This window comes from Mercenaria mercenaria, chromosome 1, assembly GCF_021730395.1.
Source record: "Mercenaria mercenaria strain notata chromosome 1, MADL_Memer_1, whole genome shotgun sequence".
Lineage (NCBI taxonomy): Eukaryota > Metazoa > Mollusca > Bivalvia > Venerida > Veneridae > Mercenaria > Mercenaria mercenaria.
In genome coordinates, this window is record NC_069361.1 from 5,438,127 (window position 1) to 5,460,175 (window position 22,049).

A 22,049-nucleotide genomic window follows, 5' to 3' on the forward strand; every position below is an offset into this window, starting at 1 on the left:
GAGCTTTATTAACCAACGAATATGTATGTTTCATGCAGGCGGAAATAATATCCATTAAACTGTGAAACACTGCTTAGTAAGGATAGCAAGCGTTCTGAAAATTATAAGCTTTTAAATGTGTTTGTGTAAAAATAGACAAGCAAGTTTTAGCATTGCGAGTAACATAATATAATGTAACAATATTTGATATATGCAAGTTGATATACTATAAGATTTTTTCTTCAATTCTAACACCTTTCTTTCTTTCCTTTCTGTTTTTATGTTTATTTTTTCATAGTTTCTTCATAACTGTCTAATATAATATTATTATATATAAGCATATATTGCGGCCACATCTTTTGTTAGTTTATTTTGAATATTGTTGAGGTATACATTTGTACAAAGATATGCAACAAACTTGTATTTTCCGTAAACTGGAAGGAATTTTGTGTAGTTGTATTTGCCTATTGCTCTCCCGAGTTTTATTAGATGACAGAGTCAGCTGACCAGTCGCAGTGTGACTTGCTAATCAGGAGATTCTCGAAAATGTCTGTATTCGCTGTGAAATTGTCTATCAGGGCCAAAATTTAAACATCCGTATTACTTTCAGAAAACTGAATTGAAATACTCCCAGATCTCTGCAAGAGACACGAAAATGCGCATCAATTCGGTCAAGGATATACACCGTAGATTATCGGCCTATTGTTACACTTTGAGATAACGCAAGTGCGCGAAAGTATGTTATTTTGCAGGTGACTATTCAATTCAAGGTTATATCTAAAGCTGTTGAACAGAATTTGGTACTATTTATTTGAAATAAGAAATTAAAACACTTTAATTGAGATTAAGTGATTTTTAAAAGTTAAAAACATCAGGATTATAGAGTGTACACAATATAGTAAACGTGATATCAGATAATGGAAGAAACAGAATTTAATGATAAACGGGCGCTTGTTACTGGGGCTGGTAAAGGTAATTCCAACTTTCGTATTTGCAATTTAACATTATACTGCACTTTTGCAACATCTGTATTGTTGTTTACACAGAAAGCATAATAACAAGCAATTTTATTAGGAAGATTTTAGCTAAGCAGGAATCTGCACCAAACACTGTGCAAATATGAACAATAGTAGAGAGTAACTAAAATGTTTATACATAGTTTCCGCGTTTGGTATTCTAGGCAAACAATTTCGCATAACGGTTATTTCAAGAGCTATTTTTCTGCGGCGTAAGAAGTATTACTAAAAATATCCTTCAACAAGTAGAAAATGCACAAATAAGACTCTGTCTAGACAACTCCAGCAGTGTTGTTCTAAAGTTCCTATATTTTATGTGCTCGAGGACCGCATCTTAACAAGGATTCATATCGAGCTGGTGACCATTTCTATGACCATTTCATAAGCTATTAGTGTCCGAAAATTATTCTTGAAGATTTTTAAAATTTATCATGATTAAAACATGTACTATGTTAATGCATATAGATTATGTAAAGTGACAGTAAACATAACTTGATATCGTTCAATGAAGTTTTGTTTATAAATTCACATGTGTAATGTTTTTCTTTAATATTTTGCAGACTTTGACATCTGCTAATATATTTTGTAATCTTGTTTATATTGAGGCATGTCCGTTTAAAACGACATTCCGTAGTTTTCTATTTCTAATGAGATAGTATTGGGCGAGGTTTCGCGATATTCTCTTTCTTTGTTTGGACATGTATCGCGACATTCTCACGCTTTTTTTCTTACATAGGTGTCTGGCGAGGTATCCCGACATTCCTTTGCTTTTCTCCGACATTGGAACTGAGTGAGGAATCGCGATATTCCTTTGCTTTTCTCCGACATTGGTATTGAGTGAGGAATCGCGATATTCCTTTGCTTTTCTCCGATATTGGTATTGAGTGAGGAATCGCGATATTCCTTTGCTTTTCTCCGACATTGGTATTGAATGAGGAATCTCGCGATATTCCTTTGCTTTTCTGCGACATTGGTATTGAGTGAGGAATCGCGATATTCCTTTGCTTTCACAACACTCCATTGCTTTTTCTGACATAGGTATTGGGCGAGGTATCGCAGTGAGACTGGCCAACCTAGGGACCAAGGTGTACGCAATTAGCAGGACACAAACAGATTTAGACAATCTCAAACAAGAAGTAGGTATCAACGTACTTACCGTTTGTATACTTACACAGTGTCCAGTTTAGCACACTAAATGTTGATACAACTATCACAGAGTCTATCTTGTGCAAGTTCAGTTAATTTAAAGATACAAAAATGATGGACTGTAAAACCAGGGTACCGATATTTGTTACATTTTCAGCTCAAAGCTGTCGGTATCTATTTGCTTATATATAGCAGATAGGTAGTTACTTAATTAGAACTGATTAGGCTGTGCCACAAGTCATATTACAGTCAATCTGACTAAAGTACATCTCCTATTACGCTACGCATAGGATCTGAAAACGACCTATTCATTGCCTCGTTCTGACGGCCCTTTCACTAGCCAATCAGAGCCTAGCTTACAACATCTTGCAAATCTACCTCTAGCATTGACTTTTGATATTTACAATTCTTATGTCGTAATGTATCAGATAGCCGGTTAGCTCAGTCGGTAGGCCACTTGCTTTGTAAGCGAGGGGTCCCGGGAGTTATTCCTGGAATAACTGCATATTTTTCTTACTCTTTGACAATCGAACAAGTCGCCTGATTGGATAACATAAAAATAGCAATAATGGAAATCCAAAATATACAGAAGACGAATGTGAATGGGTCGTTCTCAGATCTTCGTTTAGAAGATCAAGTACTTTAGTCAGATTGTATTACAGTAGAACAAATTTCAACGTAAATATGCTATAAGCGTTTCAATAAATTTTCAGCAACATGTACACATATGTATTTATCAAAGTATTTGTCATAATAAAATATTAAGGTGTATACATAAACTGATGTAAATCATCACCACAAAGTTTTGAATTTCAAAAAAGGAAACGGCGAAATAGTGTCAGCACAATGAAAGTTTTTGTTTTTAATCAATAAGTCTTTGTTGAAAAAATCTACACAGTCGTTCAAAATATACATTAAACTATGTCATTCTGTAGCTGCCTTTTCCTGGCAATATTTGTATCATGCATGCTATAGGAAGAAAGCATATTGTCATGATACAGACATGCATTTAAACAGCATTTTCCGTTTGTTCGGATGCGATTCAATAAGATCAAAGCAAGGCAGCAGCTGATGCATTTCGGACATATTGTGCTTTAGGTACCGTCAATTGAAACTCGGCTTCTCGACATATCAGACTGGGAAACAACTAGAAAGGTAGTGGAAGATCTTGGTCCTATTGACCTTTTGGTCAACAACGCTGCGGTCATAAAACATACACCGTTCTTTGATGTGACAAAAGAAGAATTAGATGAGTATGTATATTATATTTAATGATAGACTGCGTATAAATATTTATTGAAGCCAAAATTACAAGGTCAGAAATTCGAAAGGAAAAGCTACGTTCTTCGAATGCTCTGATATAGAGCTGTAGAGTATAAATAGTAGAAATAATTTGGTTGAAACAAAATGACAAACAGTGCAACTAACCGGACTTTATATATTTAATGTATGCAAGTATAGGAATTGCTAACATTCAATTAGATTAAATTTATGTTATTTCATTTTTGTTTTCAGACAACATGATATAAATTTCCGAGCAGCTTTTAATATTACACAGGTATGTTTAATCCAAATTGGTAGAAATATTTACACGGTTTTACGTATAAAGGTTTTTTCAAAGTTCTTTCCCAAGTCTTCGAGGCAGGATATGATTAAAAAAAGGTGTCAGTTTCTTAGTTTCTGTTCAGTTTTGTCTCAAAGAAACTCTTTGAATCTCCTTTAGAAGTCCAGTTTTAAACCTCAACTTTTGTTTTCAACAATCCTATGAAAGTTATGTATCAATTTCTTTCTTTTTTTGGAAAGGAACTTAGAAATATTTTATGAGATAAACACTTTATAACATATATTTTCTAAATGAGTTCCACAACACGAAGTCCTGGTACATTACGCCATATTAAAGTACGTATCATTTGCTCGCGTTATTAGCCTGCCACTGGTAATGACCCGGGAACTTTCGTCCTATATTCGTCTGTACGTCCGTCGGATAAATCTGTACCCTGTGATGATCATGAATGGTATCTGAATGATACAGAACCCTAAGGAGATTTAGCAAATTATTTTGTTTTGAATGTAGGGCCATAATTTGGTTGCTGTGAAAACACAACCCAGGTTTTGATGCAGATTTGCTAGTGAGGCAGAGGCCTTGATGGAGGGAATGTAGTGATTGTTTGAAATTCTGACAAAACGAGACAGGTCTTCAACTGCATACCGGCATGGAGCCCGGTATTGTCGTGCAATATTTAGCGGCATTTTTGTTTATTTATTAGATGTCTTGCCTATATGTATTGGCCACTAATAATCTATTTTGTTTAAATTACAGGTTGTAACAAAAGGAATGGCAGAACGTGGTACTGGCGGGGCTGTCGTCAATATCTCGAGTATTGCTGGAATACGTACAACGATGAACCATTCTTGCTACAGTACCTCAAAAGCTGCCTTGGACATGCTAACATTGTCACTAGCACACGAATTGGGACCTAAAAAGGTAAACTTATACTATATGTACTTGGATTATCATGTTTAACACAAGTTTGAAATACCGCGATATTACCTGATAAATTAAAATTCATGTATGGTGGTCAGTGCTGTCAATAATTATAATATAAAAAATACAGTACGTTGCGAACACAATACCACCGACTTGAACATTTTGTAAAACATGGTACAAGTAATCCTAACTCCTTTACTATGATTTAGATACGTGTGAATAGCGTCAATCCAACTGTCGTTATGACTGAGATGGGAAAACGTGGATGGAACGACCCCGAAAAGAAAGCTGCGGCCCTCGCAAAAATACCAGTTGGGCGTTTCGCTGGTATGTTATATAAAATGTAGTAAATACAGTTCTATGCATAATTCAAGCATTTCTTCAAAAAGCGGGTTACAGGTCAGACAGAAACAACCATTAGCACAATTTAGTAGATGTATGAATGTCCTCCAAGACCCACCACAGCCTAGTGATCTACTTATTTTCCCACAATAACTTAATGAAAAGCATTCTAATAATACTCTGTAAAAGAACTAAGGCCAGATTTAAGGCACGTCCTGAGTCATTTTATTTTCACATTTTCTGTTATTGTCTTTAGTAGAGTTTTGTATTGTTTCAATGTTCCTTCCAATATATGCTCAGTAGGCCATACATCTTTACCCTCGATTTTTTCATACTTTCCTCGCACATGTATATTTGAAGTTTGTGTAGTAGTATTGTAAAATCCTGTAGAAACCTGGCCATTATCCAAAACCAAAACCAAAACAAAAAAAAAAAAAAAAAAAAAAAAAAAAAAAAATCAAGTAAGTGTAGTTTTCTTGTCAATTATCAGGTTAAAAATACTGACTGTAGACCAAGATGTACTCAGTATTGCAGGTTTAAAACATACACCTTACATTGTAGACACAAAGTGTGGAATACATCAAGTAATGTGCACACTGTCGTTTTAAATCAATAAAACATTCATAGAGTAAACAAAGCCTGCTGCAGGCGAATTTAACAGCCTTTGCAAACAGCTTGGAACCAGATCGGCGTCTGATCAGGTTCCAAGCTGTTTGGTACTCTGACAATATTTCTTCCAACTTTGGAGCAAATTGAATGAACTTTACAATTTTAGCAGACGACATTTCCAGCAGACCACAATTTATCTAGCATGCTAAAGGTTAACCTTGAATTTGTAACTGTAAAAGCAAAGTAGATACTTTACGTCTCAATGGTTCGTTCCAACATGTATCACTCAAAAATAACAATTATTCTTACGTGGGTCTTTAATATTGCAAAGTATCATGATACTTAAATTACATTTGCTTTTATACAAGAATGAGTAGGGTTATTTTTATGTTGAAAATTATAGAATCATTCCATCAATAATCAGATTTTGCTTTTAAACAGATATATCCATGGTTGTTATTAATTATTTTCATAAACTTGCTACACTACCTGTAATGTTTTAAATTGATTCGTTGGAATATAAGTCACAGTGTCACAAATGAGGAAGACCCTTGCTGTACATTCACACAGGTCTGACAGTATCCTTTCAGACCAGGGCGGGTACTTGAGTAACCATTTGAGTTAACATTCAAGGGTGCAAACTTGTGCTCTTGTGTAAGTAATTTAAACAAGATGAACTTTTTTTTCAGAAATAGAAGACATTGTGAATGCGACGGTGTACCTCTTGAGTGACAAATCTTCTATGATAAATGGAGTGGTATTGCCGGTAGATGGTGGTATGATAAACAGCTTTATATAGAAAATGCAAATGCATAAACTCATTAGAATATCTCTGTATAATAAGAGGAGATTCCGCGTACATGAAATAAAGGAATTATTTTGTGATGAGATTTGTATCGAGATGATCTTCAATGAAGTTTGCAGTATTACTTCGTGAGATATTTGGAACAACATGTTATGATCTTTGATTACTTACACGTTTTCTGTAAATGAATAAAAAGTCAAATGAAGTCAAACAAAAGATGTTATTATTAAATCTATATTTATAGTCCTTTCCATTAGTCTAGATGTAGTCAAATGAGCAATGATAAAAAGTCGTATTGACTCCAAAGGCGGGGCCAAAAAACACGTACTGACCTCCAGCTATGACGTCATCACGGTTTGAAGCCAAAACAATGCGACGTCGTACACAATTTACTACGACAAATGACCACTACAGGCTGCAGATATTTGTATTTAATTTCTCTGCATTCAATCAACCTTCAAGATGTTGGATTAAAATATAAAAAACAATTGCCACCATTTAGGTTTGGTCAATACGAGGATTTTACGATAAATTATTGAAATCTTACAGTTTTTATGCAGTTACAAAAAATCACTAGAACGACTGTATTGGGAAATAGTTATAAGCAGGCTGGATTTAATAATAAAACAATTTTTGCCTTTTAGGTTCGGTCAATATGTGGATAAATCCACATTTAGACCTTGCCAAAAGGCAATAATTGTATATTAAATATGTTAATTGTTGATGTGTTATGTTCAGCTGTGTCTAATCGTAGACTGAAAATGCGTTTATAAATGATATTTCAAATAACACATTGCCTCTGAGTAGTACATAACCTGTACCATTTACAATAACAAGTCAAATGGTTTATCGCGGCCAGAAATTAATACAAACCGGAAATTGCGAAATTGTCATTTGTGCAGAAAAGAAGCGTTTACCATAATGTCCAGTACTGGACAGGTATAGTGACCATGCAAGGACACAGCCAATTTTCTCAGAGGGGGTCCGATCCCCTGCCCCCCGCCCCCCCCCCCCACCTTGGAAATTTTGAAATTTAGCACTTCATTTTTTGCATTCTGGGACAGTTTTATGGACTAACCTGTTAAATTTGGGAAACAGATAAAATCAAGTTTTCTTGAAGGTAAAATTCTTAGTTTCTTTTAGATAAATAATATGAATTATGTCGAGGTCGTATGTAGCAGCTGCCGCATATACTTTACATGCAGTCCTAATGTTGCCTTTTTCGAAAAAACATTTTCTTTCCTTCTTGTCTTCTTTCCTTTTTTAAAGATTTTCCAGAGGGGGTCCGGACCCCCGGCCCCCCCCCCCCCCCCCCTCTGGATCCGCGCATGGTGACATATCATGCTTTCTGTTTATGCAGGTAAACTTGTGTTTGGTTAAATTTCATCAGAGCACATTTGTCTGAACAGTGTACAAACTCATTACTGTTTTTTCAGGCAAGGGTGGAAAAAAAGTGTTAGACAATGAAAGCAGTAACATTTTTATTAAAAAAAATAAACAATGAGACAAACATTTCCAACATCTTTAGACGGTTCAAAAAACCCATGTTAAACATACGATAAAGCCCGAAACGCGTGAAAATGTTCCGAATGTAAATCGGGTGAAGTAAGCGCTCTAGATTGATTAAACTGGGCGAGTCTACTTACTTATTACTTGAGGATGAAAAAAAACGTGTTTTTTAAATGTTGCTCTTAAACAAGGGTGGCGGTTGAACTACTGAAAGTACAACAACAGTTAATTCACAACAAATCGTACGGTATGTTTTATAATCAGTAGAAGCTAGTCGTATTTACGCTTATGAGACCTGTTTTACCCACAAGTAAAGAATTGACAGGTCCATCATGAAATATTTTCCCCAGCGCTTATATACTTGACCTATTCAATATGATCGCGGCCTCCGATCAATAAGGCAGAGGCATTGTTATGAAACGGAAAACAAAAACCTTCTAGCTATCGTGTTTTAAAGCTGCAGTTGCAGCGACACTCCGATGATAAAAGAACGTCGCTTTGTTATGCTAAATACTGCAAGATATGTATGTATTTTTTTCTTTTTTCAATTTTCTCAAAAGTCTTATTAGAATTACACATATTTTACTATTACTTAAACTGTTTTGCTCGGCGAAGAAATGAAATTCAAAACAGAGCATCTGGTATTATTTCTGAAAATTTGTATACTCATCACAGAAATTATCATTATGCAGTTACAGAGCGTATCGATACCTAACATACCATATACTGCTTTTCCCATATGAAGATCGAATGTTCGAGTCCAACTGGGATCCTTTCCGATGTGGTCGGTTGGTGAGCCTCCAGTTAGTTAAAGAAAAGACAACTGTTGCCTCCAGTTAGTTAAAGAAAGGCAACTGTTGTCTTCGGGTCTCCGTGGCCGAGTGGTTAAGGTCGATTACTTCAAATCACTTGCTCCTAACCGATGTGGGTTCGAGTCTCACTTGGGGTGTAGAATTCTTTATGTGAGGAAGCCATCCAGCTGGCTTTCAGAAGATCGGTGGTTCTACCCAGGTGGCACCTGTGGTCTTCCTACACCACGAATAGCTGGAAAGTTGACATGTGACCTATAATTGTGTTTAGGTGAAGTTAAACCCAACTAAACAAACAAAACACTTCACACTTTTAACACTTTATACGATTCCGGTTTCTGATATACCAGTTATCTTAGTCACAGATTTTAGACGTAATTTTTGTTGGGACCCCCTCGAAATGTTGTTGTGAAACGGTACTAAACTCAAAAGAAAGAAACCAATGAAAATGAATGCATCCTTGAGATGAACTTTTTCATTGTGTGTCTTGTATATTCAAAATAGTCATAAGCCGTTTTTGCTTTCGTGTATGAAAATCTGTGTTTATTTTTAAAGTTGTTTTAACTTCAACAATTGCACTACAAAAAAATTGCAGATAAAGCCTAACATTTCCGGTTGTACTGCACATTTATTTTGTCCGAAAGTTTAAATATATGATTTTCAACATGTACTTTACACTGAAGGAATAGCCGTTGAATAATAATAACTATTTATGTTGAATGCGTTCAAAATAATATTAACTATTTCCTACGAAGCTAGATCTATATCGACGTAGAACTTAAATACTCTTACATACTATACCAGACATTATTATACGCTCACTATGATGCTAATGTGTAATAGATCGGTAAATATATTTTTTTCAAACAGTGAAACTTCAGTGTAACTGTACGTTTTTAATTCTGTTACTGAATAGTAAGTAACCGGTTTTGTAGTACATGTGGGCTTATTGCTAAACACTTGCTGCTTCTCCCACCAGCAAAGATTAAACATTTTAATTCGCATTCATATCTCTGCTCAAAGGTTATCTGAGGATTTTGAAAGAATTATAAACTATTTACTACTTGCTAATATTGATATATTTGAACAAATATTCTGATACGCAAAAGTCATCATGTTCTGGTGTACAAATTTGCTATTTTCGTACTTGACAAAGTACTTACATTTGTAAATTAAAGTTAAGGTTATGACAATCTTTATTTACGCAACTACAACAAGCCAAATGAATGAGGAAGTATTATCCAAATTTGTTAATATGTGTTTTTATACATTCATCAACACTGCAATCTATTTTGAAAATTTAATTTAGATATTGTTTTGTGTATGCGAAGGCTATACACTTTTAAGATTATGTGAATATTTAAGCTGTTTATATTAGTCGCTCGTATATGAATAATTGTGCTAGAGGTGATAATATTTGTAATATTACATTTTATGACGAGGTCAACCGCGTATCAACATTCACAAAACTTGATAGCACCAAACTATTCCATCTAGATCATAATAACATCCGGAATATATGTCACGTGATATCTTCTGCCACTTTCCATCCGTCTCCAATTTGTCCATCAGAGGCTCAAGATCTGTATAAGCAATTCCGTCAGTCACAAGATGACGTCTTGTTGTCAGGACAATGCACCCCCTGTAAGTATATATGTCCTTATAATCCTCACATTGCTCATCTCATAACGTTGACATTCATTAAGTGTTTTATATAAAAGGAAAACATTAGTAAAGAAATAATTTATAGCAACGTTATATGACGTTCGGTTTATTACTCCTCGGGTAAATGAAGTCCAGCATAATATATATTAAAATATTTCAATGAGCATGTCAGAATGAAAACAATCAAGGCCTTCTTGTGTTTTTTCGTCTAATTTACCACGGTTCAGAGTTCAGATGCGTAGGAATTGAACCACGAGGGCGTTAAATATACAGCTTGAGCTTCTCCTTTGTTTAACTGGCAATCAAATCCAGACATGTTAGAATCAAATTCTTCATTTTAGCACTAGTTTAAGTTACCTGGTTTAACAAGCCTTATCATTTCAAATAAAGCTTCACTTGGCACATGGGCAGCCTCGCCATAGATACCACTGCCAACTAGAGCATCGTACGTGTCTGCAAAATATAGAAATTCAATAAATATATTGATGATTATCGCAATAAGAAGGACATATCTTCTTCCATATGAAATTTATTAAACTTGTGACGTTAAGGTCGAACGGGTTCGCATAACCACGGAGCTACTTTTTATCTTTTCATCTAATCTCTGTTCGGCTGCGGGAAATTCATGAGGACCAATTGCCAAAGGAAAGCTAAAGAACATACCATGTTGTTAACAGTTTGAATGGATAAGTCTTTTAATCATGATATATTTTTTATAATAAACCACTACATGTATTTAGGATTGTATGTTATGCTTTAAACTTAAATAGTATAATGAAAATCCGACAATCATGTTAACATACGAATAAATCTGGGAAAAGCTCTTTGTATAGTATACTTTGAAACTATACAACGAACAAAAGAAAAACTTCTCTTTAACACAATGTAAAGATTTCTGTCCTTTTTCCTGTTCAGACATTTCGATCCTTAATTCATTTTCACAGTTTTATGTTTAACTTTTTGGCTTATTAGCCCAGTAAACAAGTCTTGAAAACAGACAGTCAAATAGCACAAACTATGGATTGGCGATTTGTATAAGGAGTCTTGTAATGACACGTATATAAGATCACTATTCTTGCGTTTGTTTTTGTAAATACCCTCTTATATGCGTGCTAACATATTCTAAAGTAATATATTACTACTATTATATATACAAAATATATTAGATTTAAGATTAAAAGTTTAAATTGTGCTGAATTTGAAAAAAACAAAACATTTATCCTAATATATGATATATGTTACATGGACACGAAAAGTCGTGGGTATCATTTATTACAACTAGTACTTGGTGTATCCACCTTCAAAAGCTTTTAAATTATCATTCTGTATAAAAAATTTCAACTCCAGACAGATTTCTTTACAGATATGATGGAATAGACACCAGGAAAATATATATTGCCTTCATTTAGATATCCATGCAGTGACTTTTGTTTTACCTCCCACCAGATTCTAGCCCTTTCATTGGTTGAGTAGTGTCACGTGGTTGCCCACTATATTTCTATAGAGAGTCAGTGGGTGACCCTACATGTGAATTGCAATTCAAGATGGCGGAAATTTGCATTATCGATATAAAAATGACGATAAGGTAAAAGTAATTACAAGAAATTTTGTAAATTTCAGATAGATTACTGCTGAAAAAAAAAAAGATTGTGTTAAGCGGTGTTACATAAATATATTTTTCATCTATTAAAGGGAAGACTTTGGTGTTCAGCAGAAAAGAACGGCTGTGATATTTGCCTTTTGTTGTTAATTAATAAATTTTGTTGTTGAATTAAAGCAAAATATTTCTTCTGTAATTATTATTTAATGTTTCATTTTTTAGGTCGACTATTCAGTGAATGAGGGAGCTATCCTACTGCCCGGGAGAAGTAATTAAGTAGTCGATAAAACAAATCAATTATTGGATTTGTTACTGACCCTCTACGGAAATATTAGGGTCAGTATTCTTTATAGAGAGCTCAGCTTCGTCTCGCCCTCTATAAAGCATACTGACCCTACATATTTCCGTAGAGGGTCAGTAACAAACCCAATAATTAATAGTATAAACCCCTGTTGCCAGAGCAATCCGACCTATTATGACTGCGTTACAGTTTTGAGGGAATGTACAGCAGATTAAATGCAGGTTCAGATGCCTCTTTAAGGTATGAGGGTTCACCGCCCGATGATACAGACAGTCTCATAAAAATAATGTGTTTAACCATGCAACAATATGTAATGGTGTGTTTCTCTCACACTGTCTGACTGTAATAAATGTTTAAAAAATGGGTATCGAATATTGACATTATTATAACATTATTGTTATTCATTTGGTTACATTTTTATTCAGGAATAACGCATGTTTATTTCGTGTAGTGACATCTACAGATTCCCAAGGGATTTGTTGGTAGCCGAACCCGTGAGGGTACAAACGCCCCGAGGGATTCTAAAAATGTTATAACACGAAATTAACATGCGCTAACGTTATTCTAGCTCAAAATATGTATAAAAGCAAAAATATAATGGATATATTGCCCACCAACGTCATTAAATGTCCATGAAATGCGCGGGAACGTCAGCAATGTCTGATCAAGTTGACGTCATTTCGTTCGAATTATCCATCATGGGGCCGCAATACCTTACGCTTTGCCATGGAACGCACATATATATAAAAAAAAAAGTGTGTTAACAGCATGTAAGCGCGAGAATCTCTTTGTTAACGAAAGTTTACTCTTCTGTTAAAACACAACTTAAAAATAACAAAATAGCAGTTTTATGCTAGAATATGCTTTGTAACTTATTCATTTTGACTTTAATCTATAGTTAGCCTATCTGTGAAGGTTAACGAACGATTTTACATTGATGGCAGTATGTTACGCAGTAGCAGCCTGTCTTATCCATATTAGATGCAGAGAGAAACATCCGATGGTTTCATTTAAAGAGAATTCCTATATTTTTTTTCCTTTCATAGAATTTTTTTAAATTCACATATATGATAGGAAAATTGGTGCTGAAAACAATGAACAAATAAAAACATTAGGTCACCAGGCTTGTTTTTGTGAAAAATTGTTTTGAACGGTGTCACTGTTGCTGAAACTGACAGCGATTTTTCAACATTTTCATAATTTTCTGCTTTTTTATAAATACCAACCAAAATATACATCCAGGCAGCACAATACGGTTTTTTCTTTTTACAGATTTTATTATATACTTATTTGATATCATAGTCATATTTGTAATACTCTATCCTTACAATAATGGGTACAAATGAAAAAAATATTGTTTTATATTTACTTCTGTGAACTTTTTTCAATGAAAAATACCCATAGTGAAGAATATTTGTTTTTAAATTTTGAAAAAACTCTTTCATAGAATTTTTTCTTTTTCTTCTTGTGTATAGATAATTGTATTGTGAGCATAAAAATGGCTAAAAATGTATGGGTCACCAGGCTAAATTTTATGTTAAGACCGCTAGAATACAACACCAGTTCGGACGGAAATGGCGCGAACCTGGCCAAATTGATTACATGTATGTCTGCTAAAAGTTTAAAAAAAGTTTTAAAATTTCTTAATTCTTTCTATAATTGAATACTAAATAATCTGAATGATGATATTGTCTTATCAGTACTAAGTCAATTATCTTACATTATATGAACAACACTGTCTTTGTACTAAAATGCGATGTGAAAACACAACCACAAAAATAGCAAGATACCTGTCAGGCATGATACTTGTCAATACAACATAAACCAGTATCAACATTTGATTACTGATATAACTTATCAAAAATGTTATTTCATTCAAAATTCCTCATATTTAAGATTGTCTGTAACATGTTTCAACAAATGTTGACTTCAGTTCAGTTTTCCATAGAAAGTGTAGGCTGCGCAGAAAGATGCGCATAAAAAACTATAGGAATTCCCTTTAAATGACTAAATAATCATTTGATTGTTACAGGGGTGCATTTCATGGCAAACATGATGTACATCAATGTATTCTTACCTGCAGGTATTGTTGTAGGATTCTTTGACAGAAATTCTGTGTAATAACTTTCATAAAGATCGTACTTTCTTGCTTCCTTCAACATATCTTCTGAAGGATCTAGAGCATCAATATGCCGAAATCCGATTGGATTAGCTGTAATAAAGTTATGTTAATGCAATATTTATTATTCTAATATGAAGAGTACATGCACATTTCCGTTAAAATACGGAAATCCTACGTCGTATCGCGAGAAAGGGTGCTACTATATAAAAGATGTTTCAGAAGCGGAATGATATAATTCACGCACATTGTATAGTTTAGTACGTCACGTCAACCTACTTTATTTGGCGTCATACTTGTGCTATGAAAAAGCGCTTCCCTATTTCAGCAACTTGTTTACATAAAAGACGTATTAGAATAGAAATTATATACAGCATAACCAGGTTTGAAAAAAAATAATAAAACAAAATCCATACATGCTTTGCGAGGCTACCTGTCCCTGCTACCTGTCCCTGCACCTACATCAATGATTCGAACGTCTGCTCGTTCTTCCGGTGAGATACAAGAACTTAAGTATTCTGATACTTTCGATTGAAATGTGACACCCGCCTCCTTATATTCCTGCAATTAAATTACATGCTCTTTAAATAAGACAATGTTGTGCCTGTTTTAATGCGTGATCTATAGATGCGCAGCTATTTCACTTGTTACTTAAAACATGCAAACTGATCTTTATATACTCTGAAATTCATACCAGCACATATCCTTTTTGTTCTTTGATATCTGTAATAACAGAATAAATTCTCTGTGAAATACCTGCTCATATGTTTTTGCCCAGATAGTGTATCAAGCTTGAGATTCCTCCACGCTCACTCCTTTGGCGCTTGTAGCTGTTACACGATCAGTTACGATTCTACTAGACATGGCTGACACCGTGACATTGGAATTCTTATAGACTGGACTTTTTCAAAACCGCTATTTATTAAAATATGAAGAGGATAAGTTTAAGGTTTATGAATAACTCTTCAGCCGTTGCTGTATGAAGCAAAGTGGACCCGTATCAATATACAAAGAATTGTTTTAAATGGTCAAATGTAAACAAATATATAAAAATGCTGGATAAGAAAATGTAGAATTTTCAGGAAACATTTGTCAGAGACGATCAGTTGAAAATCAAGTCTGATATCTCATGCGCAAAATAGTCATTTTGGTTTTCTGCGCATACGATGAACTAATGATTTGCTGTCCGTGTTTAAATTTTCGAAACAATTTTTTATCAAATTTTAAATCGAAACAGGAAATGGTATAAAAAAAAAAAGAAAATGAATGCTACGTGTTATCGCCATTATTCGAATGTTACTGCCGAGTCGTTTTCTGCATGGACGCATTGCTAAAATACGCGAGTGATTAACAAAGATGAAATGTATGAATTACCAGGCTTTCCAGTGGTGTCTAATCTCGGTTTAGTAACTATGTTTTCAATTTCCATTTTCGAATAGGTATGTTGTATAAAATATGGAATAGACATCAGCGTAAATACACGATACGACATTACAACAGTATGATGTTTGCGAGATATTTCAGTACCATACTTCAGTCGGTGCGCGCATTTCAGATAATCTTAATGCAAGTGGATTAGACGTGGTCTCTCAAGTAAGTTTGACTGTAATTAAAATTGAAAATCCGTTTATAGCACTGAAGGCTACCTTCCATCCTACTACCCACTCACATTCTTCAATGAAGTTTATTAGTACAGTGAGTAATTTTCAACAAATGATTTTACCACTATAACAATGTTGACATATTTTGACATCATTTCATGATTCAGACAGGCAAGTAAAGAAATTTTAGTAATCTTCAAAAGATTAACCAAATATAATACTAAATCAAGTAAAATAAATAACTTTGCAGTCCAAAAAATGTTACTCATTAAGTAGCACAATCACGCTAAATGAAACAATATCTACAGTACTGTGGAAAAAAATATGAGCCGCGCCATGGGAAAACCAACATAGTGGGTGTGCGACCAGCATGGATCCAGACCAGCCTGCGCATCCGCGCAGTCTGGTCAGGCTCCATGCTGTTCGTTTTTAAAGCCTATTGGAATTGGAGAAACTGTTAGCGAACAGCATGGATCCTGACCAGACTGCGCGGATGCGCAGGCTGGTCTGGATCTATGCTGGTCGCAAAGCCACTATGTTGATTTTCTCATGGCACGGCTCATATCTTAAAATGTATGAACCGTAATGAATGCCGCAAAGTAAGTTTTTATGTTGGATCACATTACTTGGTAATATGGGAATAAGTTGCAGTGTCATTAAATTTGTAAAATAAAATGGGAATAAAAAAGCACTTGATAACTCCGTTCGAATAATAGAAACAGACAGCAGCCTTTTATTGTAAGTAAAATTCAAAAGAGTCGGAAGACAGCGTCTTGTAGAAATGGGAGACGCATTTAGCTACTTTAAAACAAGAAAGATTTTCCAGGTAAAATTCTTCGATGGAAATCATAGATTTAAAATTTAAGCAATTGTAAAAATCTTTCGGTCAGAGGTTTTGAGTCTAGTTACACGCTTACACTTACCATTGCTACATTACAAACAATGTATTGTTCAAGATTGTACGGCTATTTTATACGAGTACAGATTTGTAAATTTATCATACTTGAAACGTTTATACGTGTATTGCACTTTTAGTTTTCATCGTGTCAAACAAATTAAGTAATTCATTGTAGGTACGAAATTCAAATTTAAGTTTTTTTCCTTTATAGTTGCTTGGATCTCATTACTTGGTAATATGGGCATAAGTTGCAGTGCCATTGCATTTGTAAAACAAAATTAGAAAAAAAAATCTCTTAATAACTACTGTCGAATTATGTAAACAGACAGAAACCATAATACTTAATTGCAAGGCAATTCAAAAAGATGCAGGGAAAAAGGTGTCTTATACCAGTGGAGACGTATTTAGCTACTTTTATTCCAAGAAGTGTGACAGAATAAGTTTCCCATCAAATTTAGAATTTAAATGAACAATCGGTCAGATGTGTTGAACGTAATGATAACTTCTTGCTACACGTTTACGCTTATCATTGCTTCAAAATTGTACGAGTATTTTATACGAGTAAAAATTTATATATTTATCATATTAGAAAAAGTATATTCGTGTAGAACATCTTATGTCTCACAGCTTTAAATATATCTATAATGTCTATGTGATAAATCAGGAGCTCCATCAAGAAGAATATTATACATTCACCTCCCAAAAAGTAAGTCATGTGTTGCATCCGAGACCTCCACCGCAAGAGAGACATATTACGTACAACCATCGGTTTTAGTACCCGGAATGAAAGGGAAATGTTCCTGTTTTATATAAAAACAGCGCATACCAAACTGTGTTTTTCATAATATATATACTATTTTTTCCTGGGAGAGCCCCCACAAACATTCCTATTGAAACAACCTGCCAAACTAACCCCTGTCGGCGCTTTGCCTTTACCGTTCGAAGTTACCTTACAACCACGAACAAACGCGCGTACTCATTTTAGTCTCTCGCTACGGCCACGGATACTTCTTAGCAATATTCAAGAAAGACAAATAGGAAAGTGTACCAATGGGACATAATGTCTTCATCACTAGCAAGAGTCATGATAACTATGAGACTCAGTCGATATCATCATAGCGAAAAAATATGGAAGTATTCTTTGGTGATTTATAGTTACTAAACTTGATCACATCGGGAAGAAAATGAAATTTTGACAAGTTATGCAGCCAGTGTCGTTCAGTTTGTATTACCCTAGGTTTCATTCGTGATGACACGAACCTGCTGATACTTGTTAACAAGGTGTCTACACACGACGCCGGAGGTTAAGCAAGAATAATATTCAATATTATCATCATCATCATTTTTATAGGGTGTTTTGTCAACTTTAGTCATATACTAGTATGCCTCAATTTTCTGAAATCTTGGTATGAAATCTAAATACTGTATACTTAAAAGCACGGTTATAAATTAACAAATATATCATATAACTTACCTTTGTCAAAACATATATATCTATCTATCCTCGATCAGGATATAATGGTAAATGCCTAAAAATGTTTAGTATTGCCCTTATTTACACACTGAACTAGAAATCTAACTTCAGGATTGGACAATTCTCTATCATTTTACGAATTTGATAGCGGTTCAGTAGTTTTTGGGTTTCAAGTACTGTTATTACAGTTTTTGCCTCGGATGGATGTCACCTGAGCTACTTTGCACACGGTCTTATTTGATATATTTGATTTGCCAAACATGATAAGTTTGTATTATCTGTACTGATATATCAAAATAAGCCAAAATGATACATTTTACGTACAACCTTGTAGATGCAGTCACTTTAAAATGTTATATCCAATGATTGCATTCAAAGTTGTAATTTACTTTTATACCACAATGTCAAGATAATCATTTGCTGGTTTTCCCTACTTTTTTCTTTTGGATAAAATACTCCGTTCTCAGAGAAGGTACAAATACTTACTGAGTATTTGAAATAAGCGAACACTTCCAGTACAAATTTATGTAGAAACAGAAATTATATTTACTGTTAAATTACGAATGACCTTGATGTATCGACAAATAAAAGAAGATTTATAGCTTCTATAATATTATTTACAGGTACAATCTAACACGAAGCGCGACAGTGATATGAATAAGATAGAAGCAATTGGATGCAAAGTTTGAATGCTCAATGTGCAGTTTGGTAATGCAGGGAAAGTATCAGGTGACATGATCCATTTGATGTAACTGAACAATGAATAGCTAGGAATATTTTCCTTCTCATATTTGTTGTTTTTTGGAAAATCAAAACAAAACGTCATGTCTAACACAAAATTGAATTCCGTGCAAAATAAACTGATACTGTTTGCAATGCGCATTTTTATCACGAAATGACAAATTCTCCGGTCTAACAGTATTAGAGTTCGTTCCTAGAAAATATACGAGAGTTATGTTGATACTGCAAATGTTGCACATAGTCGTAGAGGACACACTGATGACAGGCAATTTTTGCATGTCAATATGGAAAATAAATAGATCGTCTTGAGAGAAAATACGACAGACAAGATGGATACATTTTATTTATAAGTTTTCTCAGAGAAAGAAAGAAACAAAACCAAACACAGATATACATTGTACTAGTATGCGATGACACAATCTGTATCAAGGAAGATACAGATTTAGGTAACACATTAAACGCCGACGTTAAAAGTTATGGTGTTACATTAAAGGTATCAAGTAAAGCCATTTCTACAAACTTTAAGGGGTTCATTCAATGCTGCTGCTGACCAAGTTTGTGAAGATACATCAAGCGGCTCAGTTACCTAACCGATTCTGTCTAGTTTTCGCTGTTCCGGTTCCTACGAGAACAACTTTTGAATAAACTTTAGAGGTTCATACAAGAACGCCACATACCAAGAGGAAGTTGTTCACAGGTTTCTTTTATTAAGAATTTTATTAGGATATACAAAACAACTTGGAAAAAAACATTGGGACTTTTTTAAAGTGCTAAATTTCAAATGAAATAGTATTTATACATGTTCATAATTGTATCTTTAAAAGTTTATCAGAGTAAACATTAATATATCATCAGTTTGATTATTTCAAAATGCTGACTTTAAATCTACGTAGAAACGGAATGAAATATTAACCAATACTTAACATTACAGGTAGATCACTGACGCACACAGCCTGTCACAGGCGCATGAAATTACAAACTTTATTATTGTTTGATATCTAGTACTCAACAAAGTATATATCGTAAATGTAGCATTCTACAGCTGAACTCGCATGTTTAAAGTACCGCTTCTCATGCAATATAAAGCCAAAAGGACTGGACAATTAAAACAAAACACTTTCATAAGACTTTTTAAGACTGCTTCCCTTCCATACCATGTATCTCTTCCATGGTGAGGTACTCTTTGATGAAGGGAAATGTTGCTTTCTACAACGCCTCCTGTTTCTCTTCGTCTCTAGACAATCTAGAAGGTTCCTTGATCTTGCAGTCTTCCCAGTATAGACCAAACACTCCAGCATGTTTTGGATTAACTACCAAGTCAATAGCACAAGTAGCTCCGTGAATAGGAGTTCTGGTCAGGCAAAAAATCGTGCAATGAATATCCAACACTTTGTCATCCAGCTATGACTGTACCGCCATATTTCTGTCTCAACAATACCCGGATGTAAACTGTTTACTGTAATGTTAGTCCCAGTCAAGCGGCGTGACATGGCGAGCATTTGCATGATCTGATACAGCTTCGATCGGTTGTAACATGAATGAACTGGGTAGTTTCTTTGTGTACCAGTAAAATTTATATTTTCAATATCAAACTTTGCAAATCTTTCCGCTTTACTGAATTGAATATAATACGGCAGTCCAAACCAGACTGTTTCATTACTGGCAAAAGCTTTGCTGTTATCAGAAATTGACTTAAATAATTAACTTGCAAGATCATTTCAAGATCATCGTCACTTTTCATGTATGGTATGGGTGCTATACCGGCGTTACAAACCAAAACATGAAGCAGACGACCAGTTTTCTTGAAGTCCTCACAGAATTGTGCAACGGATTTGAATGGCCCTAAATCAACCTTCAAAAATTCAAGACATAATGTAGATTTTTCAGTCAGATTTGGTGTCCCTCTTGTTTTCTCTTCTTTAAACTCTTCATGCATTTTCTCCATTGCTGCTCTTGCTTTATCCGCAGATCTGCAAGCCAAAATGACAGTAGCCCCCATCATCTCAGCCGATTTAGCTATTTGGTACCCAAGTCCACAGTTTGCATCAGTGACCATGATTACTCGGACCTCTGATACCGGAAAAGATGCTCTGCTGCCCATTTCACACTTGGTAATCTAGTAGGAACAAAAGACACAAACTACTTACAACTAGTGTTCGACAAATTCAATGTAATTTGAATCAAAGGTCATTTTACATACACATCGAACCGGAACCGAAACCGAAAAACATTAAAATGCAGTATAATCTATAGGTCATTTCAAATTATATGCCGAAGTGGAACTGAATAGTAAACCGAAATCAACCTAGAGCATGCTCGAATTGAAATCCTAGTTTTGTTACCAAATCTGAACCGTAAGAGGTCATGTTTTTCCACAAGTTACTTGATTTTTTCTTCGCTAACGCAAAAATGGTCAAAATTTCGTATGGGATCCTCATGCAGTTGCGGTACTTTCTATATTCGTCTTTCAATTTATGTATCACATGCTCCCATTTCATTCTCCGCCATCGGCTCCGACGACTTTGTATTATTAATATCTAAACAGTAACATATCATTATCACCTATTTTAAGGTCATTTCGTATGAGTTCTCTTATTTGATATGCTTCTAGACACTTTGAGTCAAAGATCTGGATCAAAATTTGTAACACATGTGCAAGACGACTTTTCAGAGTCTGAAACGAAAAAAAGAACGGCGTCGGTTCGGTTCCGGTTCGGTGTACATATGAAATGGCCTTCAATATTAATTCTTATATGGAAAAAATCATGCATATTTCCGTTAACGCTACTGGCCCACAGTTTGGGTGAACTTTTTAAACATGTTCATTTCCACCAAGTTTGGCATAGAATGTATCTATGTCACTAAAAAAGATGTCTGTGAGAATATGTCAGATATTGGTGAAAATGTAAGAAGAATATAAATTTCTGCACTACTAGTATTTTAGAAG

The 22,049-nt window shown here is 34.5% G+C and overlaps 2 protein-coding genes and 1 long non-coding RNA gene across 4 annotated transcripts; 1 reads left to right on the plus strand and 2 right to left on the minus strand.

Annotated features, from left to right (window-relative positions):
* Positions 1-684: 684 nt before the first annotated feature.
* Positions 685-6,590, plus strand: LOC123545817 (L-xylulose reductase-like). The gene is made up of 7 exons (XM_045332119.2): positions 685-951; positions 2,034-2,131; positions 3,240-3,394; positions 3,657-3,699; positions 4,462-4,626; positions 4,839-4,956; positions 6,270-6,590. Exons 1-7 carry the CDS (start codon positions 897-899, stop codon positions 6,377-6,379), a joined length of 744 nt encoding a protein of 247 aa, XP_045188054.1. The 5' UTR covers positions 685-896; the 3' UTR covers positions 6,380-6,590.
* A 3,399-nt stretch (positions 6,591-9,989) lies between these two features.
* On the minus strand, positions 9,990-18,480 carry LOC123545816 (uncharacterized). Of its 2 annotated transcripts, XR_008370232.1 has the most exons (6): positions 18,362-18,480; positions 15,145-15,303; positions 14,805-14,949; positions 14,347-14,481; positions 10,726-10,821; positions 9,990-10,345 (listed from the first exon to the last, which is right to left on the minus strand). It is a non-coding gene; the product is annotated as an uncharacterized LOC123545816 (long non-coding RNA). The 2 variants fall into 2 exon arrangements; XR_008370233.1 differs by lacking the exons at positions 14,347-14,481; positions 14,805-14,949; positions 15,145-15,303; positions 18,362-18,480 and adding an exon at positions 12,884-14,300.
* A 1,828-nt stretch (positions 18,481-20,308) lies between these two features.
* On the minus strand, positions 20,309-21,203 carry LOC123524674 (WW domain-containing oxidoreductase-like). Its single transcript, XM_053522346.1, has 2 exons — positions 20,812-21,203; positions 20,309-20,453 (listed from the first exon to the last, which is right to left on the minus strand). Exons 1-2 carry the CDS (start codon positions 21,201-21,203, stop codon positions 20,309-20,311), a joined length of 537 nt encoding a protein of 178 aa, XP_053378321.1.
* Between the last annotated feature and the right edge of the window lie 846 nt (positions 21,204-22,049).

Bases quoted from the DNA above. Each gene is read 5' to 3' on its own strand.
- LOC123545817 (XM_045332119.2), top strand. From the start codon at position 897: ATGGAAGAAACAGAATTTAATGATAAACGGGCGCTTGTTACTGGGGCT. The intron at 2,132-3,239 runs GTAGGTATCAAC...ATTGTGCTTTAG, and splicing joins TAGACAATCTCAAACAAGAA to GTACCGTCAATTGAAACTCG. The intron at 4,627-4,838 runs GTAAACTTATAC...ACTATGATTTAG, and splicing joins ACGAATTGGGACCTAAAAAG to ATACGTGTGAATAGCGTCAA.
- LOC123524674 (XM_053522346.1), bottom strand. From the start codon at position 21,203: ATGGGCAGCAGAGCATCTTTTCCGGTATCAGAGGTCCGAGTAATCATG. The intron at 20,454-20,811 runs GCAAGTTAATTA...TTGCCTGACCAG, and splicing joins GATGATCTTGAAATGATCTT to AACTCCTATTCACGGAGCTA.